This window comes from Mus caroli, unplaced genomic scaffold (genome assembly GCF_978045245.1).
Source record: "Mus caroli unplaced genomic scaffold, Mus_caroli_1 scaffold_5, whole genome shotgun sequence".
NCBI classification, from domain to species: domain Eukaryota; kingdom Metazoa; phylum Chordata; class Mammalia; order Rodentia; family Muridae; genus Mus; species Mus caroli.
The window spans coordinates 96,333,747-96,356,819 of NW_028227260.1; the positions used below are offsets into that span (position 1 = coordinate 96,333,747).

Here is a 23,073-nt window from a genome sequence, read left to right on the forward strand (position 1 = left end):
TGTATTTTCTGAGTTTTGTTTGTCTGATCTGTTTCCAGAGGAAATGCAATATATTCCTAAGAAGTTCTTAATACCGACTGTAATCCTTGCTGGTATGGAGTGGGTCAGGAGAATGGGGTCAAGTAGTACTAACTGATCAAAAGTGGTAGACTTGGTTTTTAATACCCACCCTGGAACAAATCTTATTCCATTATTTCAGATTAATTTCTATCATTAGATGGAAACTTCAAAGTTTGTCCTTTGCCAGAGGACAGAGAAAGGAAAAATAAAAAAATGTTAGCTTCCTAAGGGCAAGAGAATATGTCATCCATTTTTAAAATGTCCATTCTCCTCACATCTCTACTTACTAATATTCAGGTCCCAACAGTAGATGGTTAATAGGAGTGACAGCTGTAGAGATTTGCTCATGTTTTAGAATACTGCTTTTCCCATTTGTTGTAACTCTTACAGAATAGACAGTAGAAATAGAGCCATTTACAGCGAAACTACAGCTATCAAAATTGAATACACTTGAGAGCAGTTTTGAGCATAAGAGTATTTGAGTAAGTTATTATCAGAGTAATATATTAAGATCTGCATTGATCACATCTGAATGATATTGAAATAGAAATTGCATTTTAAAGGTTTCAATTATATGTGACATATTTTATCAATCATTAGTTTGTCAAACATTTACACACTGTCTCTTGCATGACAGCCTCTACTCTATGAGCTTGAAATGCATTCATTAATAAAAAAAAAATCCCTAGCCTGATGGAGCTTCTATTACTGGGAAGATAGTAAAATACAATAAAAATAGGGTAAAAGTAGACATAAAGTAAGTAAAAACATGAAAAATTATCACTGAATACATAGTAATTATAGAGGTGTATAAGATATGGTATGAAATTTCAAACATACTCATACATATGTGATTTATATATTTAATTCAGGGTAACTAACAGATCTATTATTTCCAGTATGTATCATTTCTTAGTGCTAAGAGCATTCAGCATCTTCCATTCGGCACTTGGAAGTGTACAGGTAATGCCTGCAAAGTATAGTGTCTCTGTTGTGCTATCAAGTGCTACACGATTCCTCCTAACTGTGATAGCTCAGATACCTATCTCCTCAATTTTACTTACCTGTAAATTTTTTCTAATAAGATAATCCTTACCAATCTGTTTCAGTCTTTTTGATAACAAACATCTTATCCTTGTAGGCACTACTCATTCCCTTTATTCTTATTATGTATCAATTAAATATTTTAAAAAGTGACACAAGCTGCAATGGGGCAAATGATGTAGACATATGAGAAAATATTGTTCTAGGTGGTATAGTAGCATTTCAGAAAAAGATTTTAAGTGGGGAAAGTATTGTATTTGGGCTTGCTTAATAAACATCATAGCAGCCGTGTGGATGACCACTGGGCATAATAATGAAACCATCAGGTAGAGATTAGAGTATAAACTCAGCTAGAGCCTCTAGAGTCTTCTAAAAATTTAAGGGGCCTTGGATTATATTCTGTGGGTAAAGAGGGACTAAGTGGAATACTTTGAATGCATGATTACTATTGTCTTACTTATTTTGAAAGGAGAACATTATTAGGGTTTTGAAATTTGTTAATTGAGAAAAATATAAAGAATTCAATTAATTTTATATTGCAGTATTTAAGGTGAGATATGCTGATGGAGGTTATTGAAATCTTTCCTGTAGTAATAACTCAGCTAACCTGTGATAGTAATAAAGGTGATGAAAAGTGGTATGCTGGGAAAAGACTTACAGCAAGACCCCCTGCTACATTAGTTGTATAGTAGAAGGGAAACTCAAGAGTAACCAAGAGATAGCCTAATGATTTTGATTTCAAATGACACAAGTAGTGTTAGAAATCAGACTGGTGGGTTTGAGAAAGGAGCTATCTTGAAATTACCTGTTAGAAATGCTCTCTATTAGGAGAAAGCACCTCACTGACATGAGAGCCTGAGCAAGTCTTGAGGTCGAAGAGCAATTAGAAGGAATAGTGGCAACAAGACAGGGCCTAAAAGGGACAGAGACACTTTCCTTGAAACCTGCAAAGGAACTTCATGAAGGAAAATGGCTTAAAATAGAGCTCAAAATATAGCTTAAAGTGAAAGATTAAGAGAGCTAGGCATCATGTACAGTATGAGAGGGATGTGAAAGACTCATGGGAAAAGAGAACAGCCTAACCATAATTCAAAACCAGCTTTTGGAAAGTGTCAAAGTTGCTTCCTGAGACAAGAGCAGCAAAGGTATGAAAGAACGTGTATTTATCTCTTACTTCTTCTATGGGGCTAGAAACCAGAGCAGGAGCTGGATAGCCAGATTGCTCCAGGCTCAGTATCTTATCTGTTAAGGTTGCAATCATCTTAATGAATTAGGTCCATGATATAATGTGTAGTACTTCATTTCTCAAGAGGATTTAGTTGTTTGTTGGTGCCCACTATTATCATGATAAAACCTTAACAACCAAAAAACAACCAAGCATAGAAGGATAAGGATTGTAACAATACTTCTGAAGAAAGGAGAGAGCCTCTTATAAATGAACTTGTGCCCGTGGTTCTCCAACCCTGGAATGTATACTAGTTCTCATGATCATTCACAGGTTGGTCTTAATTCATCTCATGGACATAGAATGAATCCAAAACCCAATATGAACAACTTTTTAAAAACATTGCCTATTCTGTAGTTTTCTGTAGTGCTAAAAGGAGGAGGAAGAGGGGAGAGAGGAAAGGAAGGAAGGGTGGAGAAAGGGAGCAGTCATCAAGCTATCAGTTTTAAAATTTAGAGAACTATGTCCTAATTGTAAGGGAAGAAAAGGGTTACATTAAATCCATCATAATCCTTTATGGAAATAAAGTGATAAGTCTTGCACACTGTCTGCTCAGCCAGGGAAGAATGAAGACTCTATGTTAGAAATGTGGCTCCCACCAGGAAAATTTGTGAACTATATTTGGACTTAAATAAAATGAAATCATTAGATACGAATGGGTAGTGACATATGTTCTTAAAACAAGATCTAAAAGCTAAATAACAATATACACAGAGACCTGTTAACAGAGTTTATGGACAAGGACTTTCAAATTTGGCAATTTGTGGTAACACACAACCATTATCTTAGTTTGGAGTGACTGATTGCTTGTGAGACAGCTGGATCTCTGGACCTCTGTAGCCAGTCAGTATAGGTCAATATTTGAGCCTATGCTAGGTTAAAGTAAGAAAACCTGACTAAAAATGAGTAATGTGCCTCATGCCTGAAGAAGACACCTAGTGTCAACCTCTGACCTCTCAAGAAAATACACAGGAAAATGTAAAATCATGTAGAAGAAATTATGATATGTAGTTTAAAAATTGTAAGAAATTCATAGATGTATATTTTACAGAAAGAAAAGGAACTTCTAAAACTGATGAAAATTATTAATCTGAAGTCTCAAAATGCACATAGTCACTAAGTATGATAAATACAAAGAAAACAATGCTGATTTTAAAGTTTGTATGGTAATATGAAGATGCTAAGAATACTTAAGATTCTTTAGTAAGAATAATGAATAAAAATAAATCCACAGAATTCACAATGAAATCAAATCTACTTGAAGCTATAGTAATTTAGATGTGATTTTATGGTTACAAAAATAAATAGAACAGAATTAATGAGACATGGAGAGAGATCTTAGGTTTTATTTTATATCAAATCTATGCAGAAATAAAATCCAGATGTATTGGAACTTTAAGTAAAGGAAAAGGGGCTATCAACTTGAGGAGAGATATGGGACGGTTTGAGGAAGGTTATTTGGGAGGGACTGGATGAGGAAAGCAATGTAATGTCTATTTCAGTTTTAAATGTCAAACTTTATATGCCCCAGTACAGGGGAATGCCAGGGCCAGGAAGCAGGAGTGGGTGTGTAGGGAGCAGGGCGGGGGGAGGGTATAGGGGACTTTGGGGATAGCATTTGAAATGTAAATGAAGCAAGCAGTGGTGCATACATTCATGGTCCAGGAGGTTTCTAGTCTACTGATGATGGATGCTTATGCAAAATGGAAGGGTGTGCTCCCCAACAACTGGCTCTCCACTGGTTAATATTCTGCCAGTGAGCCACCTCACATGCATAGACACGAGCATTCATTGTGACTTATTTCCTTGTGCTAAGCTCAGTTTCTCTATTCATATAGTTTTCAAAACCCTGCCTAGAGAATGGCACCACCAACACTGGCCTGGATTTTCTCAAGTCAATTAAGACGATTGTCCACAGACATGCTTTTCTAGTTTGCTTTCTACTTGTGTAGGAATAATTCTAAACCAGTACAATTTGGGGAGGAAAGTTTATTTGACCTATATACTCCCTGATCACTGTCCTTTATTGGATTGCTTCTCCTGGCTTGCTCAGCTACCTTTCTTATACACTCCAGGGCCATTTTCCTACAGAAACAACACCCATAGTGGCCTGGGCCCTCCTACATTAATAATAATAAATAAAATGCCCAACAGACTTGCCTTAAGCCAATACGATGGAAGCATTTTTTTAATTGAGCCCACCTCTTCTCAAATAACTCCAGCTTATGTCATGTTGACAGAAAACTAACCAACACATATGCCCACAGCCCAGCACAATGTAAACACATGATTCTAGATTATATGAAATTGATAATTTAAGCTAACCATCACAACTATATACACATATAAGGAAGACTTGCCACCAGCAGCATTTAGTACTAAAAGCACACAAACACACTAGATAAAATCAAGTAATCAAATTGTGTACTAGTTAGTCTTGTGTCAGCATGACAAGTTAGAGTTATTTGAAAGGAGAGAGAACCTCAATTGAGAAAATTCCTCTATAATATCCAATAGCAGGGTGGTTTTTTTTAATTAAAAATATTATCTCATATTGCACTATGACTACAGCTTCCTGTCCATTTTCTCCTCCCAGTCTCTTCCCTCTCCCCCTCCCTCAGATTCACTGCTCCCTTGGTTTCCCTTTTCAAAAGATCAGTCCATTCATGGGTATCAACCAAGCATGTCATATCATGTTGCACTAAAACTAGGCAACTTCCCTCATGTTAGGGCTGGAAGATGCAGCCCACTAGGAGGAAAGGGGTCCCAAAAGCAAGCAAAAGAGCTAGGAACAGCTCTGGCTCTCATTCTTAGCAATCCAAGATGACCAAGCTATACAACTGTTACATACGTGCAGAGGGCCTAGGCCAGTCCTATGAAGGCTCCTTGGTTGGTCCTAAGAATGACTGAAGCACCCACACTTTGGTCTTCCTTCTTCTTGAGCTTCATGTGGTCTTTGAATTGTATCTTGGGTATTCCAAGCTTTTGGGCTAATATCCACTTATCATTGAGTGCATACCATGTGTTCTTTTGTGACTGGGTTACCTCACTCAGGATGATATTTTCTAGTTCCATCCATTTGCCTAAGAATTTCATAAATTCATTGTTTTTAATAGCTGAATAGGACTCCATTGTATAAATGTACCACATTTTCTGTATCCATTCCTCTGTTGAAGGACATCTGGGTTCTTTCCAGCTTCTTGACAATTTGCTTACAGTCTCGTTCCTTTCCCTCACTTCCATTTGAAGCCTTAATTCTGCAGTTAACCTGGGAGAACCGAGGGTGTTCCCACTCTGTTCAGGTAGGGACTCAGCATAAGCTGGATCATATATAAGCTTCACATTTCATCTCCTTTGGCTGAGTATCCACAGGCAGGCTCTTGTAAGGAGAAACCAGATGGCTGAATAGTTAAAGAGGCTGGCAGTTCTCAGTGCACAGGGTTACCTTTTAAGTTGTTAAGACAGGACTCCTTCTCCTCTGTCATAAATGGGAATCTAGAAACTTCCTCAGTGGCACTGGCAGCAGCTGTTTCTTCCAAGGTGGTTATATTCAAACACAATACCTTAAGATTCTTTGAGACAGGTACTTCAATTATCTCTTCAGGTTTACACTTCATCTTTGATTCATCTAGCTTAGCTCTCAACTTCATGATTTCACTTTCTAAAAGCTGCAGGTGTCTTTCATTTGCAAATAGTTTCCACTCAATATCCAGGGTCCCCTGGATCTCAAATAATTTCTTCAGTCTCTGGATAGAAAGTTTGCCTTTTTGTGCCTTCACTTTCTTTGTTTAGTTTATCAAACTCCAGAAAAAGTATGTCTGCATAATAGGTACTGTCTTCTAGGGTACAAGAGTTGGCTAGTGTGAAAGGCTTAGATTCCATCTTTCATATAATTTTCTAAATTTCTCCAGATTACTAGTTTCACCTAAAAGTTGTTTTATTTCACCATTCTTCTGTTCCAAAATAGCAGACAACTGTTCCTGGTGATCAAATTTGTTTTGAGATCCTGATCTCTTTATCCTCAGCACTGTAGAAATTTGTAATTTCATGTTGCTCATCTGCTCTCTGGAGAATGTATTTTGCTTCTTCTGTGAGTGATATTTTTGACTTTCATCAAGCTGATCTGCCATTCTACTGCTACCCTCCACCTCTGTGAACTCAGAAGTTGCTGTTTGAATCCAAGTCTTGCTGAAGTGCATGACCCTATTTTACGTCAAGATCTTGCTTTTCTATGCAGGCTTTCTCCAAGACATTATCTCTTCTCTTGCTCCCCTTTTCTTCTTTAAGTCAGCCTACCTGGTGCAGTAGGGAGGTACTGGAACATTCTAGTTGATCTTGTGTGTGCTGCAATTTGTTCACCTCTTCATTGAAGGCATTCTTCACCCCTTTCCATTTCAATTAGCTCAGTCTGAAGATCCAGCACCTCTAAGACATGCTAGTGAGCACATGCTGCTGGAGTTCTTAGGATTTGTGAGAAAAAGTTCCTCCAGGTGATCCAGCTTCTGCTGCAACTGTTTGTCACTAAGCCTTGCTTCATCTAATTCCACTTTGAGATTTTCCTGGCTTATTTCTAGGTCATTCACTTCCTGCCTGGGGCTTCTTTTTAGCTGCATTTCTAACTGCTCCAGCTGCATTTTCATTTGATGTTTCACAACTTCACATTCACAGCTCAAACTGTCTAACATGTGACTCTTGAGAGCCCCTTCTCTTTGACAGGCACACTTCTTCTCTTGGTTATACTCCTCACTTGTCATAATTTCTTCATGATAATTATCCAATGGATTCTTCAATTTAGTTTACCTCTGCACTAACTGTAAGCCATCCTGTACAGTGTTTTGTTGCTCCTTTTCACTTGCTTTGAGCTTGTTTTGAAGAACTGTGATATCTGCCTCCATGTTTTCTATTTTCAACCTACTCTATCCCCGTGTTTCCTGGCTGCTGCAACCAAAGGTTGGTCCAGAGAGCACAGGAGGCCCAGACTCATTCACCTCAGCACAGAAAAACCACCCCATTCATTCAGATGAGCTGCCAGTAAGTATATGATGGCTAGTCTTATGCCAACTTGGTACAAGTTAGGGATATCTAAAAGGAGAAGAGCTCAGTTGAGAAAATGCCTGCATAAGATCTGGCTATTAGGCATTATCGCAATTAGCTATCAATGAGGAAGGACGTAGACTATTGTGGGTGGTGCCATCCACGGGCTGGTTGTCCTGAGTTCTATAAGAAGGCAGGCTGAGCAAACCAGTAAGCAGCCTCTATATCACCTCCTGTGTCCAGGTTCCTTCCCTGTTTGAGCTCCTGTCCTGACTTCTTTCAATGATGGACTATGAGATGGAAGTGTAAGCCAAACAATCCACCAAGAGGACATTGCAGTTCTAAACATCTTTGCACCAAGGCACCCAGAAGAAATACTTTTACAGCTTAAGTTACATATTGACCTTTGCACAGAAATATCCACTCTCTCTCATAGATGGGTCATTCAGACAAAAACTAAATGGAGAAATAATGGGGCCAAGGGAATCATAAACCTAGTGGACCTTGTGAGTATTCACAGGACATTTCACCCAAACATAAAAGAGTATACCTTCTTCTCAATACCTCATGGAACTTTCACAAAATCAACCACATAGTGGGTCATAAAGCAAGTCTCAACAGGCACAAGAAAATTGAAATAGTACCCTGAAGCCTATCTGACCATTACCAAAAATTCACCGTTAAAGCAGAATATCAACAATGACAAAACAAAACAAAAACCCAAAACCATAAATCTTACAAACTCAACAAAACTTAACAACTCTCTACTGAATAAAAATGGGTCAAGGCAGCAATTAAGAAAGAAATTAAAACTTTCTAGAATTTAATGAAAATGAATACACAGCATAACCAAACTTATGGGACATAAAGAAATTGGTCTAAGAGAAAAGTTCATAGCACTAAGTGCTCACATAAAGAAATTGAAGAGATCTAATACTAGTAACTTAACAGCACATCTGAAAACTCTACAACAAAAAGAAGAAATTACACTCCAAAGAAGAGATGACATGAAATAATCAAATGCAGAGCTGAAATCAGTACAGATAAAAAAAAAACAATACAAAGAGTCAATGAAATGAAGAGTTGGTTCTCTAAGAAAGTCAATAAGATTGATAAACACAGCCAAATTAACTGAAAGACAGAGAGAAGATCCAAATTAATAAAATTAAAGATGAAAAGGGGGAATATAACAACGGACACCAAGGAAATCCAGGACATACTTTACAAACCTGTTCCCCATCAAATTGGAGAATTTTCTTGATATATGCCACCTATCAAAGTTAAATCAGGATCAGATAAGCTACCAAACAGGCCTATAGTCTCTAGTGAAATAGAAGCAGTCTCCCAACAAAAACAAAGCAAACAAAAAGCCCAGTGCCAAACAGATTCAACACAAAATTCTACTAGATGTTTAAAGAGGAATTAATGCCAATACTTCTCAAACTATTCTGCAAGAAAGAAACAGAAAATAAAAAAAAAACATTGCCTGTTTTCTTAATGAACACACATTACCTTGATAGCTAAAGTACATAAAGACACAGATGCAAAATTTCTCAATAAAAAACTTGAAAACTGAATCCAAGAACATATCAAGAAGATCATCAAACATGATCAGGTAGACTGTATCCCCCAAATGCTGGGATAGTTAAACATATGTAACTCAAAATAATGTAATCCACCATAAAAACAGACCGAAAGACAAAAACCACATGATCATGCAGATGCAGAAAAGGCCTTTAACAAAAATCCAACACTACTTCATGATAAAGGTACTGTAGTGACTAGGGATAGAAGGAACATACCTCATCATGATAAAGGCAATTTACAGCAACCCTAGAGCCAACATAAAATTAAGTGGAGAGAAACTCAAAGTAATTCCACTAAAATCAAGAACAAGACAAGACTGTCCACTTTCTCCGTATCTATTCATATCTATTCATTTTGTGTCTTAGCTAGGGCAGTAAGACAACCGAAGGTTATCACAGGATACAAATTGAAAAGGATGAAGTCAAAGTATCACTATTTGAAGATGATGTGATAGTATACATAACTGACCCAAAAAATTCTACCAGGGAACTCCTACAGTTAATAAACACTTTCAGCAAAGATGCTGAATACAAGCTTTTAACAAGAAAACAAAAAAAAAAAACAAAACAAAACAACAAAAAGAATCAGTAGCTCTCCTATATATGAATGACAGACTAAGAAAAAAGTCAGGGAAACAATACCTTTCATGTTAGTCTTTGTTCTGGCTGGTTTTATATCAACTTGACACAAGCTAGAGTCATCTGAATGGAGGGAACCTCATTTGAGAAAATGCCTCCACAAGATCAGGCTGTGGGCAACTCTGTAGGGTGTTTTCTTAATTAATGACTGATGTGGGAGGGCCCACCTCATTGTGGCTGGTGCCATCCCTAGGCTTGTGGTCCTTGGTTCTATTAGAACGCAGGCTGAGCAAGCCATGGGGAGCAATCTAGTAAGCAGCACCCCTCCATGGTCTCTACACCAGCTCTTGCCACCGGGTTCTTGCCCTGCTTAACTTCCTGTTCTGACTTCCTTTGATGATGAATAGTGATGTGGAAGTGGAAGCCAAATAAAGCCTTTTCTCTCCAAGGGAGGAAGTCAGAACAGGAAGTTAAGCAGGGCAGGAACTGATCACATAAGTCTTTAAAATATTCCTGAAATTTTCAAAAAATTTTGACTTAGTATATCAGCTTCTTCCTTCTTTTGATTTTGCAACAATGGCTTAGTCAAATTAGCAATATCTGTGTACCTATTACTAAGAAAATATTTAATTCTGATAGAAAAGTACACATTTAAAACTTTGTTCATTTCTAAGTGCTTTAAAAGATTCAGAGTGGGGGTTTAATTTTGTTGTAATATGTCCAGATGGTATGGTTGGATTAGCAAAGAAATCACTGTAAATAAAGATGAGAAGAGACTCAAGGACTAGAGAGGCTAGAGAAGACTACAACCAATGTGAAGGACATAGCAGGTGAAATTAAGGAACACTGTAAGGGAAGGAAATTGAGCACATAAAGAAGTGAGTGATTCACACTCTTAAATCATTCGGTTGACATTTCCTCTGACAACTTTTGCTTTCAAGACTTCTATATTAAAACAATGAGAGAATTTAATAACGTTGTCAAAAGAGTACAGCTTCTGAATTACTTGGACACACGATATCACAAAACACTCCCCAGACCTTTGGCTCCTTCAGCCCTTTCCCCCTTCTTCCACAATGTTCCCTGAGCCCTAGGTATGTTTTGTAGATGTAACATCCAATTGGAGTGGGTACCACCACTCCACATTTTATATGGTTGTGGTTTTTAGTAACCATCTCCATAGTGTCACCAACACGACATGAGCTGAACAAGGGCAACATCAATGAACATGACAAAGTAGTTAGGAGTGGTGACCCACAAGTCCTGAATCCTATCTAAAACATTATAGGAAACTAGAGAATGCTGAGATCTGGAGAAAAACTCCTCTCCGTGGAAGAGCACATCAATTACTAATCCAAATATCAAAAGCTCAGCCCCCAAAACATGCACATGTATAACATTATACAGACTGAGCAGAATATATATATATATACACACACACACACACACACACATACACACACACACATATATATATGACAACAATTAATGGAAAATCGGATCTTGAATTTGAGAGGAAGCAAGGAAGGGTATATATGAGACAATTAGGAGCAAGGAAAAAGAAGGGCGAAATAATGAAATTATGATGTTAAAAATGAAAGTTTTTCAAAGTTGCCAGAAGAAATTTTCAACAACTTCCAGATATCAGCAAAAGGATCATAGTAACCTGAAGAGTATATTTTTCTTTTTTTTAATTAGATATTTTCTTTATTTCCATTTCAAATGTTATCCCCTTTCTCAGATTCCCCTCCACAAACCTTCTATCCCATCCTTCCTCCCCCTGCTTCTATAAGGGTGCTCCCCCACCTGCCTACCCACTCCTGCCTCCCATCCCTGGCATTCCTCTACACTGAGGCATCGAGCTTTCACAGGACCAAGGGCCTCTCCTCCCATGGATGCCCGACAAAGCCATCCTCTGCCATATATGAGGCTGGAGCCATGAGTCCCTCCATGTGTACTCTTTGGTTGGTGGTTCAGTCCCTGGAAGCTCTGGGGGTACTGGTTAGTTCATATTGTTGTTCCTCCTATGGGGCTGCAAAGCCCTTCAGCTCCTTGGGTCCTTTCTCTAGCTCCTTCTCTCTGAGAACTGGGTACCCTGTGTTCAGTCCAGTGGTTGGCTGTGAAGATCCCCTGTCTTTATTTGTCCGGCTCTTGCAGAGCCTGTCAGGAGACAGCTATATCAGGCTTCTGTCAGCATGCACTTCTTGGCATCCACAATAGTGTCATTTTTAAAAACAATTTCCCTAGTGTTAATGTCTAGTTTGAGTTAATACTTACTTGTTTTTCCCCACCAAGTTGCATATTTTTTATGTTCACAATTGCATTACAACTGATTGCCTGTCTCTGTTTCCTTCAGAAAATAGCAAGCTCCCTGGTGGGGATTACAACAGTTGGCCTTTTACTATTTTTCTATACAAAAATATGCATGGAGAAATTGACTTTTTAAACTGGACAAAGTGAAAGATTAATAAATTATTAACAGGAGAATAATTGAACTTATTTACTGTACTTGATCTTCCACTTCTTGTGATAATAATCTTACCCAATGACATGAGGTGAAATGAATGGTGTCAGGCTAGTTTATAAGGTTCCAATGAGGCACAAGCATTATGATGCTACAATAACTGATTTGAGTACAAAGGAAATGACTAAGTGATTAATAGATAGTCCCCAGTAGAAATGAATGCAATAGCAAAGGCATTACATTAAAGAGCTTGCTGCTTAACATTTGTGGACTTTTTATTTCTGGAATTTTCCATTAAGATTTTTGGACTACTTTGACCACAGAAAACTGAATCCTTGGAAAGAGAAAACACAGATAAGTAGGGTGGAATGTTAGTACATAGAAAAGATACATGATTAAATTTAAATTGCGAAAACTAGGCTGAAGTTCAACAGGCTTTATGTTTTAGTACATATAGTAAGTGTTGCTACTGGGTAACTCTAGGCATCAAAATATTTAATATATTATTAATATAAGAAAGTATCTACTGTGGCTGATGAGATGGCTCAGTGGTCAAAGGTACTTGCCTCCATACCTGACAACGTGAGTTCAATCCCCAGGACTCACCTGGTAGAAGGAGAGAACTGGCTCCCCTTAAAAAGGTTTCTTCTGACCTCTATATGTACTCTAAGATATGTGTGTGCATGTGTGTATGAGCACACACACATACATGCACATAAACCTAAATGTAACATAAATATTTTTCTTTTTTTATTAGATATTTTCTTCATTTACATTTCAAATGCTATCCTGAAAGCCCTCTATACCCTCCCCACTCCCTGCTCCTGAACCCACCTACTCCTGCTTCCTGTCCCTGGCATTCCCCTGTACTGGGGCATATGATCTTTGCAATACCAAGGACCTCTCCTCCCATTGATTGCCGACTAGACCATCCTCTGCTACATATATGCAACTAGAGACACAGCTCTGGGGGTACTGGTTAGTTCATATTGTTGATCCTCCTATAGGGTTGCAAACCCCTTTAGCTCCTTGGGTACTTTCTCTAGCTCCTTCATTAGGGGCCCTGTTCCATCCAATAGATGACTGTGAGCATCCACTTATGTATTTGGCAGGCATTGGCATCGCCTCACATGAGAGAGCTTTGTCAGGGTCCTTTCAGCAAAATTTAAAGGAAGTGTCTACTAATTGAGATCATTTGTGGGGCTATTTATGTGAAAAAGTTAAATCTCTTATATATTTTCAGCTTTAAAATTGTATGTGTGCATGCACATGGATGGAAGACACATTGGCCCTGGGTGCCTTCTTCCATCACCTTCCACCTCTCATTAGAGGCAGTCTCAGTGAGTGTGGCTCTTATTGATTTAGCTAAACAAACTAGTCATTGAGCGTCACCTTATTAGCACTAGAGCTATAGGCATGCACCAAAGTTTTCATATGCTTGATGAGGGATCTGAACACAGGCTTGCATGCTTATGTGGCAAGTACTTTTCCAATTGAGCCATCATCATCCCTATTCCCCTCTTATAAGATTTTCTTTAGACACACATGGCATGACAGATATAGAACTACCATAAAATTATACATATTTGGTCATGGTGCCAATGGGCATTTTGATTTAAATGAGTTCTTAGCATATTGCTCATCAGAAATAAATCATAGAATGGTTTGCTTAATAATTTGAAAACAATATAATGCACATAGATAACAATTAATGTACATGAGTATGTGTTAATGCTAGACCTGCTTATGGTCAGTATATTTAGTATTATAAAATTTTGAAGAGACCCAGAATTTACATTGGTTTACTAGAAGATTCACCAGAAATTCTTTGCTCTGTGATAAACTATGTAACTAGAGCATATTTTTTTGGGGGGGGGGTTGTTTGATTTGGTTTGGTTTGGTTTTTCGAGACAGGGTTTCTCTGTATAGCCCTGGCTGTCCTGGAACTCACTCTGTAGACCAGGGTGGCCTCGAACTCAGAAATCCGCCTGCCTCCGCCTCCCAAGTGCTGAGATTAAAGGCGTGCGCCACCACGCCCAGCTGTAACTAGAGCATATTAAAGACACAATAGCTGTCTTGATAAGGCGGAGATACTTCCCATCATTGACTTTAACAAAAGATAGCTTGAAACTTGGAGTACAGTGTTAAAATGTATGTTGATTAGCTTCCCTTTGTGAACCTAGGTGCCTGAATTAAGTCAAGGTGTTCACTCTAAATATGAAATCTAATGTAGAAAGATTTGCCTTTCTCTGGAAAGGAATAATCTCATTCATTATGGTATTGACAAAATCCATCACACACCTTTGTTAATCTGCACAAAATTCTGCATTTGATGTTTTAATTTCAAATCAAAGAGAAAACACTGACAACCTGGTATGAAAGAAAACATGAAATTTCTGCTTTGCATACTAAAGTGGTAATAAATAATTTATAAAATTGTGATCATTAATTATTGCTATTCTAATTTGGATTATTATTTTAACTTAAAATATCATTAGTTTGAATTTTCATCTTAATTTCATATACGTCCTTCATCATTAATTAAAGAAAATCTTATTATATTCCCACCAGTTTATGTTTTATTACCAGCCTGGTTCACTCACTTTGGCTATTTCCACAGATATTGCCTCTTTTTAGTTTGATGTTTGTGAATAAGGGGATATTTTATTCTTTTTCATCTCTATATTCTTTCCTCCAAGAAAAGAAAAGGTCTAGAGCATTGACAGTCATTAAAGGAACAAAATATTGTGGTTTCATTTCACGTAGGTTCTACATGCTATAATAAGTAGTGAGTGTTTATTAGAGGAATGGGTGGATGAATAGAAGGTTGGACTTAAAAGAAGACAAAAATGTATCTTGAAGTCTTTGGGATGGAAGCTGTATTAAATTAAATGTTATTGAATCATATACACATTAAGAATGATAGGAAATGATTTTCCTTCCCCTTAAACTTCTTTTTTACTTACTCCCGCCATAGATGCCTATACCAAAGCTGAAGTAATTTATTCTTGGACTCTTGGGAAGAACAAATCTGTGGAAGTAGCACAGGATGGCTCACGCCTGAATCAGTATGACTTGCTTGGCCATGTTGTTGGGACAGAGATAATCCGGTCTAGTACAGGTATGGTCTTATTTGTTTACTTAATTTTTATGTAATCTTTACCATATGACAGGATTATATTTCTAACTTACTTAATCTTTAAAAACAGTTTTAAATACCATTACAGTGATAAAGTTGAAGCATATATGAATTCAATGATTTTTCCCTTGTTGTTATGCAGTGTCACAGTCAAATTGTGAATCCAAGCAGGAAACTCTTAGTCCCTCTGAAACCCAGTGCCCTGATGTCTCTTGAGGAGTAATGTTTTTGTCATTTTCAAACACTAATCTTTGTGAGTCCACAATTATCAGTGAAGTTTGGCATACAGTCATTCTTTCATTATTAAGATATATGTTATGACTTGGTGATGTTATAGCATGCCATCTTGTCTGCCCTTTACTTCAGGACACAGGAGAGAATATAACACACTAGAAATGCTTTTGCCCAGGGCTATGGAGGTCCCATCCCCAAAACTTATGCACCACTTAATTTTGTTACTTTTCCTGGTTGCCCTCTGAATTTTGATACTTGGTATCAAATTTAAAAGTCAGCCTTACTGGCTATGGAAGCAGTTCAAGATGTTATTCCACAGTTTAAACCACCTTTATCATATGGAAACTACATGTTCATCATAGGAATGCTAAAAATGCACGGAGAAGCCAACAAAGGAAATTCAGATCCAACCAACTCAGTGTATCCATGGGCTCTCTATCTACATATTTAATTAAATAGAAATGCAAATTTGTCTTAATTGTAGACTAAACATGTGTAGTTTTATTGTCATTATAAAATATAGTATGGATTATTTGTATTGTATCTGATATTTTAGTTTTAAAGGTTAGTGAAGCTGAAAATCATAGGTTTTTATATACATATCATGCAATTTTATGCAAGAGACCCGAGAATTCAGGGATTGTATATTAATAGGGGTTTCTGAAACCCAAGATACAAAGTAACAGTTTAACTCTTCAATAGGAAAATGTCAGTAAGGAACTGGAGACATGCCTCAGTAGTTAAAAAAAAAAAAAAAACAAAACCTGACTGCTCTTAACCAGGACCTGGGTTCAATTACCAACATATACTTGGTGGCTCACAACCATCTGTAATTCCAAATGCAGGGGATCTGACACCCTCCTTTGACCTACACTGACATCCACAATCATGTGCCCACATGCAGGTGCAGAAACACACATACATACCAAGGATGGTATGGAGGTAGGGTGAGGGAGATAGGCAGACAGACACAAGCATAGAAATAAAAATTTAAAAATCTAAACTAAAAGAATTAGAAAACTTTAGTACATTTATTGATATATATTTATATACAGAATTCTTTTTGCATTCTTAGCAATTAAAAAATTTAATTAAATGGCATTTTAGAACACCAAAATGTTCCTAGTGGTACCAAATAAATGGTACTTGTAGTTTTATTTTTATCTACTTTTAATATTATAAGCTTTAAACAGTTTTTATGTTATTAGATGTCCAGGAGCCAAGCAAAATGCACATATAAATTAGTAACAATATACTAGCAATTATAATAAAGGCATTAATACTTGTTTTGGATACTTAAAATATAAGTAAAATAATAAATTCTCTCTTTCAAGGCCAGAGAGTTCTGAACAATTGTTTGTGGTTTTCGGTGGAAAATGTAGCATTTCATTGCTGAAACTAAGCAAAATAATAGTTTCATTTGTAATGGCATTGTGCAGGGCTCATAGCCTACTTTTTTTTTTAATTTCTTTTTATTTTTTTATTTTTATTTTATTTTATTTTTTTATTTTATTTTTTTTTGATTTTTAATATTTTTATTACATATTTTCCTCAATTACATTTCCAATGCTATCCCAAAAGTCCCCCATAGCGCCCCCCACTTCCCTACCCACCCATTCCCATTCTTTTGGCCCTGGCATTCCCCTATATTGGGGCATATAAAGTTTGCAAGTCCAATGGGCCTCTCTTTCCATTGATGGCCAACTAGGACATCTTTCAATACATATGCAGCTAGAGACAAGAGCTCCGGGGTTCTGGTTAGTTCATCATGTTGTTCCAACAATAGGGTTGCAGATCCCTTTAGCTCCTTGGGTACTTTCTCTAGCTTCTCCATTGGGAGCCCTGTGATACATCCAATAGCTGACTGTGAACATCCACTCCTGTGTTTGCTAGGCCCCCGCATCGTCTCACAAGAGACAGCTCTATTTGGGTCCTTTCAGCAAAATCTTGCTAGTGTATGCAATGGTGTCAGCGTTTAGAAGCTGCTTATGGGATGGATCCCTGGATACAGCAGTCTCTAAATGGTCCATCCTTTCATCACAGCTACGAACTTAGTCTCTGTAACTCCTTCCCTGGGTGTTTTGTTCCCAATTCTAAGAAGGGGCACAGTGTCCACACTTTGGTCTTCATTCTTCTTGAGTTTCATGCGTTTAGCAAATTGTATCTTATATCTTGGGTATCCTAAGTTTTGGGCTAATATCCACTTATCAGTGAATACATATTGTGTGAGTTCTTTTGTGATTGTGTTACTTCACTCAAGATGATGCCCTCCAGGTCCATCCATTTGGCTAGGAATTTCATAAATTCATTCTTTTTAATAGCTGAGTAGTACTCCATTGTGTAGATGTACCATAATTTCTGTATCCATTCCTCTGTTGAGGGACATCTGGGTTCTTTCCAGCTTCTGGCTATTATAAATAGGGCTGCTATGAACATAGTGGAGCATGTGTCCTTTTTACCGGTTGGGACATCTTCTGGATATATGCCCAGGAGAGGTATTGCTGGATCCTCCGGTAGTACTATGTCCAATTTTCTGAGGAACCGCCAGACTGATTTCCAGAGTGGTTGTACAAGCTTGCAATCCCACCAACAATGGAGGAGTGTTCCTCTTTCTCCACATCCTCGCCAGCATCTGCTGTCACCTGAATTTTTGATCTTAGCCATTCTGACTGGTGTGAGGTAGAATCTCAGGGTTGTTTTGATTTGCATTTCCCTGATGATTAAGGATGTTGAACATTTTTTCAGGTGCTTCTCTGTCATTCGGTATTCTTCAGGTGAGAATTCTTTGTTCAGTTCTGAGCCCCATTTTTTAATGGGGTTATTTGACTTTCTGGAGTCCACCTTCTTGAGTTCTTTATATATATTGGATATTAGTCCCTTATCTGATTTAGGATAGGTGAAGATCCTTTCCCAATCTGTTGGTGGTTTTTTTGTCTTATTGATGGTGTCTTTAGCCTTGCAGAAGCTTTGTAGTTTCATGAGGTCCCACTTGTCAATTCTCGATCTTACAGCACAAGCCATTACTGTTCTATTCAGGAATTATTCCCCTGTGCCCATATCTTCAAGGCTTTTCCCCACTTTCTCCTCTATAAGTTTCAGTGTCTCTGGTTTTATGTGAAGTTCCTTGATCCACTTAGACTTGACCTTAGTACAAGGAGATAGGAATGGATCGATTCGCATTCTTCTACATGTTAACAACCAGTTGTGCCAGCACCATTTGTTGAAAATGCTGTCTTTCTTCCACTGGATGTTTTTAGCTCCCTTGTCGAAGATCAAGTGACCATAGGTGTGTGGCTTCATTTCTGGGTCTTCAATTCTATTCCATTGGTCTATTTGTCTGTCACTATACCAGTACCATGCAGTTTTTATCACAATTGCTCTGTAGTAGAGCTTTTGGTCCGGCATGGTGATTCCACCAGAGGTTCTTTTATCCTTGAGAAGAGTTTTTGCTATCCTAGGTTTTTTGTTATTCCAGATGAATTTGCAGATTGCACTTTCTAATTCGTTGAAGAATTGATTTGGAATTTTGATGGGGATTGCATTGAATCTGTAGATTGCTTTTGGCAAGATAGCCATTTTTACAATGTTGATCCTGCCAATCCATGAGCATGGGAGATCTTTCCATCTTCTGAGATCTTCTATAGTATCTTTCTTCAGAGACTTGAAGTTTTTATTATACAGATCTTTCACTTCCTTAGTTAGAGTCACGCCAAGATATTTTATATTATTTGTGACTATTGAGAAGGGTGTTGTTTCCCTAATTTCTTTCTCAGCCTGTTTATTCTTTGTGTAGAGAAAGGCCATTGATTTGTTTGAGTTAATTTTATATCCAGCTACTTCACCGAAGCTGTTTATCAGGCTTAGGAGTTCTCTGGTGGAATTTTTTAGGGTCACTTATATATACTATCATATCATCTGCAAAGAGTGATATTTTGACTTCATCTTTTCCAATTTGTATCCCTTTGATCTCCTTTTGTTGTCGAATTGCTCTGGCTAGGACTTCAAGTACAATGTTGAATAGGTATGGAGAAAGTGGACAGCCTTGTCTAGTCCCTGATTTTAGAGGGATTGCTTCAAGCTTCTCACCATTTACTTTGATGTTGGCTACTGGTTTGCTGTAGATTGCTTTTATCATGTTTAGGTATGGGCCTTGAATTCCTGATCTTTCCAAGACTTTTATCATGAATGGGTGTTGGATCTTGTCAAATGCTTTTTCCGCATCTAACGAGATGACCATGTGGTTTTTGTCTTTGAGTTTGTTTATATACTGGATTACATTGATGGATTTCCGTATATTGAACCATCCCTGCATCCCTGGGATGAAACCTACTTGGTCAGGATGGATGATTGTTTTGATGTGTTCTTGGATTCGGTTAGCAAGAATTTTATTGAGGATTTTTGCATCAATATTCATAAGGGATATTGGTCTGAAGTTTTTTATCTTTGTTGGGTCTTTTTGTGGTTTAGGTATCAGAGTAATTGTGGCTTCATAGAATGAGTTGGGTAGAGTACCTTCTGTTTCTATTTTGTGGAATAGTTTGTGAAGAACTGGGATTAGATCTTCTTTGAAGGTCTGATAGAACTCTGCACTAAACCCATCTGGTCCTGGGCTTTTTTTAGTTGGGAGACTATTAATGACTGCTTCTATTTCTTTGGGGGATATAGGGCTGTTTAGATCATTAACCTGATCTTGATTCAACTTTGGTACCTGGTATCTGTCTAGGAACTTCTCCATTTCATCCAGGTTCACCAGTTTTGTTGAGTATAGCCTTTGGTAGAAGGATCTGATGGTGTTTTGGATGTCTTCAGGATCTGTTGTTATGTCTCCTTTTTCATTTCTGATTTTGTTAATTAGGATGATTTCCCTGTGCCCTCTAGTGAGTCTGGCTAAGGGTTTATCTATCTTGTTGATTTTCTCAAAGAACCAGCTCCTTGATTGGTTGATTCTTTGAATAGTTTTTCTTGTTTCCACTTGGTTGATTTCACCCCTGAGTTTGATTATTTCCTGCCGTCTACTCCTCTTGGGTGAATTTGCTTCCTTTTGTTCTAGTGCTTTTAGGTATGTTGTCAAGCTGCTAATGTGTGCTCTCTCTAGTTTCCTTTTGGAGGCACTCAGAGCTATGAGTTTTCCTCTTAGAAATGCTTTCATTGCGTCCCATAAGTTTGGATATGTTGTGGCTTCATTTTCATTGAACTCTAAAAAGTCCTTAATTTCTTTCTTTATTCCTTCCTTGACCAAGGTATCATTGAGAAGAGTGTTGTTCAGTTTCCACGTGAAGGTTGGCTTTCTATTATTTATTTTGTTATTGAAGATCAGTTTTAGTCCATGGTGATCTGATAGGATGCATGGGACAATTTCAATATTTTTGTATCTGTTGAGGCCTGTTTTGTGACCAATTATGTGGTCAATTTTGGAGAAGGTACCATGAGGTGCTGAGAAGAAGGTATATCCTTTTGTTTTAGGATAGAATGTTCTGTAGATATCTGCCAGATCCATTTGATTCATAATTTCTCTTAGTTTCTCTGTGTCCCTGTTTAGTTTCTGTTTCCATGATCTGTCCATTGGTGAAAGTGGTGTGTTGAAGTCTCCCACTATTATTGTATGAGGTGCAATGTGTGCTTTGAGATTTACTAAAGTTTCTTTAATGAATGTGGCTGCCTTTGTATTTGGAGCATAGATATTCAGGATTGATAGTTCCTCTTGGAGGATTTTACCTTTGATGAGTATGAAGGGACCCTCCCTGTCTTTTTTAATGCCTTTGGGTTGGAAGTCAATCTTATCAGATATTAGAATGGCTACTCTAGCTTGTTTCTTCATACCATTTGCTTGGAAAATTGTTTTCCAGCCTTTCATTCTGAGGTAGTGTCTATCTTTTTCTCTGAGATGAGTTTCCTGTAAGCAGCAAAATGTTGGGTCTTGTTTGTGTAGCCAGTTTGTTAGTCTATGTCTTTTTATCGGGGAGTTGAGTCCATTGATATTAAGAGATATTAAGGAAAAGTAATTGTTGTTTCCTGTTATTTTTGTTGTTAAAGTTGGCATTCTGTTCTTGTGTCTGTCTTCTTTTAGGTTTGTTGAGGGATTACCTTCTTGTTGTTTCTAGGGCGTGGTTCCTGTCCTTGTATTGTTTTTTTTTCTGTTATTATACTTTGAAGGGCTGGATTCATGGAGAGATAATGTGTGAATTTGGTTTTGTCGTGGAATACTTTGGTTTCTCCATCTATGTTAATTGAGAGTTTGGCTGGGTATAGTAGCCTGGGCTGGAATTTGTGTTCTTTTAGTGTCTGTATAACATCCGTCCAGGATCTTCTGGCTTTCATAGTCTCTGGTGAAAAATCTGGTGTAATTCTGATAGGCTTGCCTTTATATGTTACTTGGCCTTTTTCTCTTACTGCTTTTAGTATTCTATCTTTATTTAGAGCATTTGTTGCTCTGATTATTATGTGTCGGGAGGTATTTCTTTTCTGGTCCAGTCTATTTGGAGTTCTGTAGGCTTCTTGTATGTTCATGGGCATCTCTTTCTTTAGATTTGGGAAGTTTTCTTCTATAATTTTGTTGAAGATGTTTGCTGGTCCTTTGAGTTGAAAATCTTCATTCTCATCCACTCCTATTATCCGTAGGTTTGGTCTTCTCATTGTGTCCTGTATTTCTTGGATGTTTTGAGTTAGGATCTTTTTGCATTTTATATTTTCCTTGATTGTTGTGCCGATGTTCTCTATGGAATCTTCTGCACCTGAGATTCTCTCTTCCATCTCTTGTATTCTGTTGCTGATGCTGGTATCTATGGTTCCAGATTTCTTTCCTAGGGTTTCTATCTCCAGTGTTGCCTCATTTTGGGTTTTCTTTATTGTGTCTACTTCCCTTTTTAGGTCTAGTATGGTTTTGTTCATTTCCATCATCTGTTTGGATGTGTTTTCCTGTTTTTCTGTAAGGACTTCTACCTGTTTGATTATGTTATCCTGTTTTTCTTTAAGGATTTGTAACTCTTTAGCAGTGTTCTCCTGCAATTCTTTAAGGGATTTTTGTGCTTCCTCTTTAATGTCTTCTACCTGTTTACCAGTGTTCCTTTGTATTTCTCTAAGTGTGTTATTAAAGTCCTTCTTGAAGTCCTCTACCATCATCAGGAGATATGCTTTTAGATCCGTGTCTAGCTTTTCCGGTGTGTTGGGGTGCCCTGGACTGGGCGAAGTGGGAGTGCTGGGTTCTGATGATGGTGAGTGGTCTTGGTTTCTGTTAGTAAGATTATTACGTTTACCTTTCGCCATCTGGTAATCTCTGGGGTTAGTTGTTGTCGTTGTCACTGTTTAAAGATTGGAGCAGAAGCTGTGTTCCACTCACCAGCAGTCTCAATATCCTGTGGCGGGGGTCGTGGGTAGCTGGCGGTACCCCGGTGCTGGTCCAGCCGGAAGAGGCATGTGGTCCTACTCAGGCTTTTTTTCTGCTTCCCTAACTAATGCAGTCTCTGGTCCCGCGCGCAATTGGATTGGAGCAGAAGCTGTGTTCCACTCTCCAGAAGTCTTAAGATCCTGTGGCGGGTGTTGTGGGTAGCTGTCGAGTGTCAGCCGACCCTGCGCCCTAGCTACCCCAGTGCTTTTCTGAACGGAAGAGGCTTGTGGCCCTATGTAGGCCGGATTTCTGCCTCCCCAACCAAAGCAGTCTCAGTTCCTGCGTGATTGGACTGGAGCAGAAGCTGTGTTCCACTCACCAGCA

General features: G+C 38.0%; 1 protein-coding gene and 1 pseudogene across 4 annotated transcripts in view; one reads left to right on the forward strand and one right to left on the reverse strand.

Annotated features, from left to right (window-relative positions):
- The window catches only part of Gabra3 (gamma-aminobutyric acid type A receptor subunit alpha3), a 210,989-nt gene that overhangs the window by 163,704 nt on the left and 24,212 nt on the right, over positions 1-23,073 (forward strand). For all 4 annotated transcript variants that reach the window (XM_029473538.2, XM_021152863.3, XM_085838162.1 and 1 more), the window contains one exon: positions 14,970-15,113. In XM_029473538.2, coding sequence (XP_029329398.1) covers positions 14,970-15,113 — 144 coding nt within the window. The remainder of the gene's footprint in view (positions 1-14,969; positions 15,114-23,073) is intronic.
- On the reverse strand, positions 347-7,224 carry LOC110287010 (protein Spindly pseudogene; annotated as a pseudogene).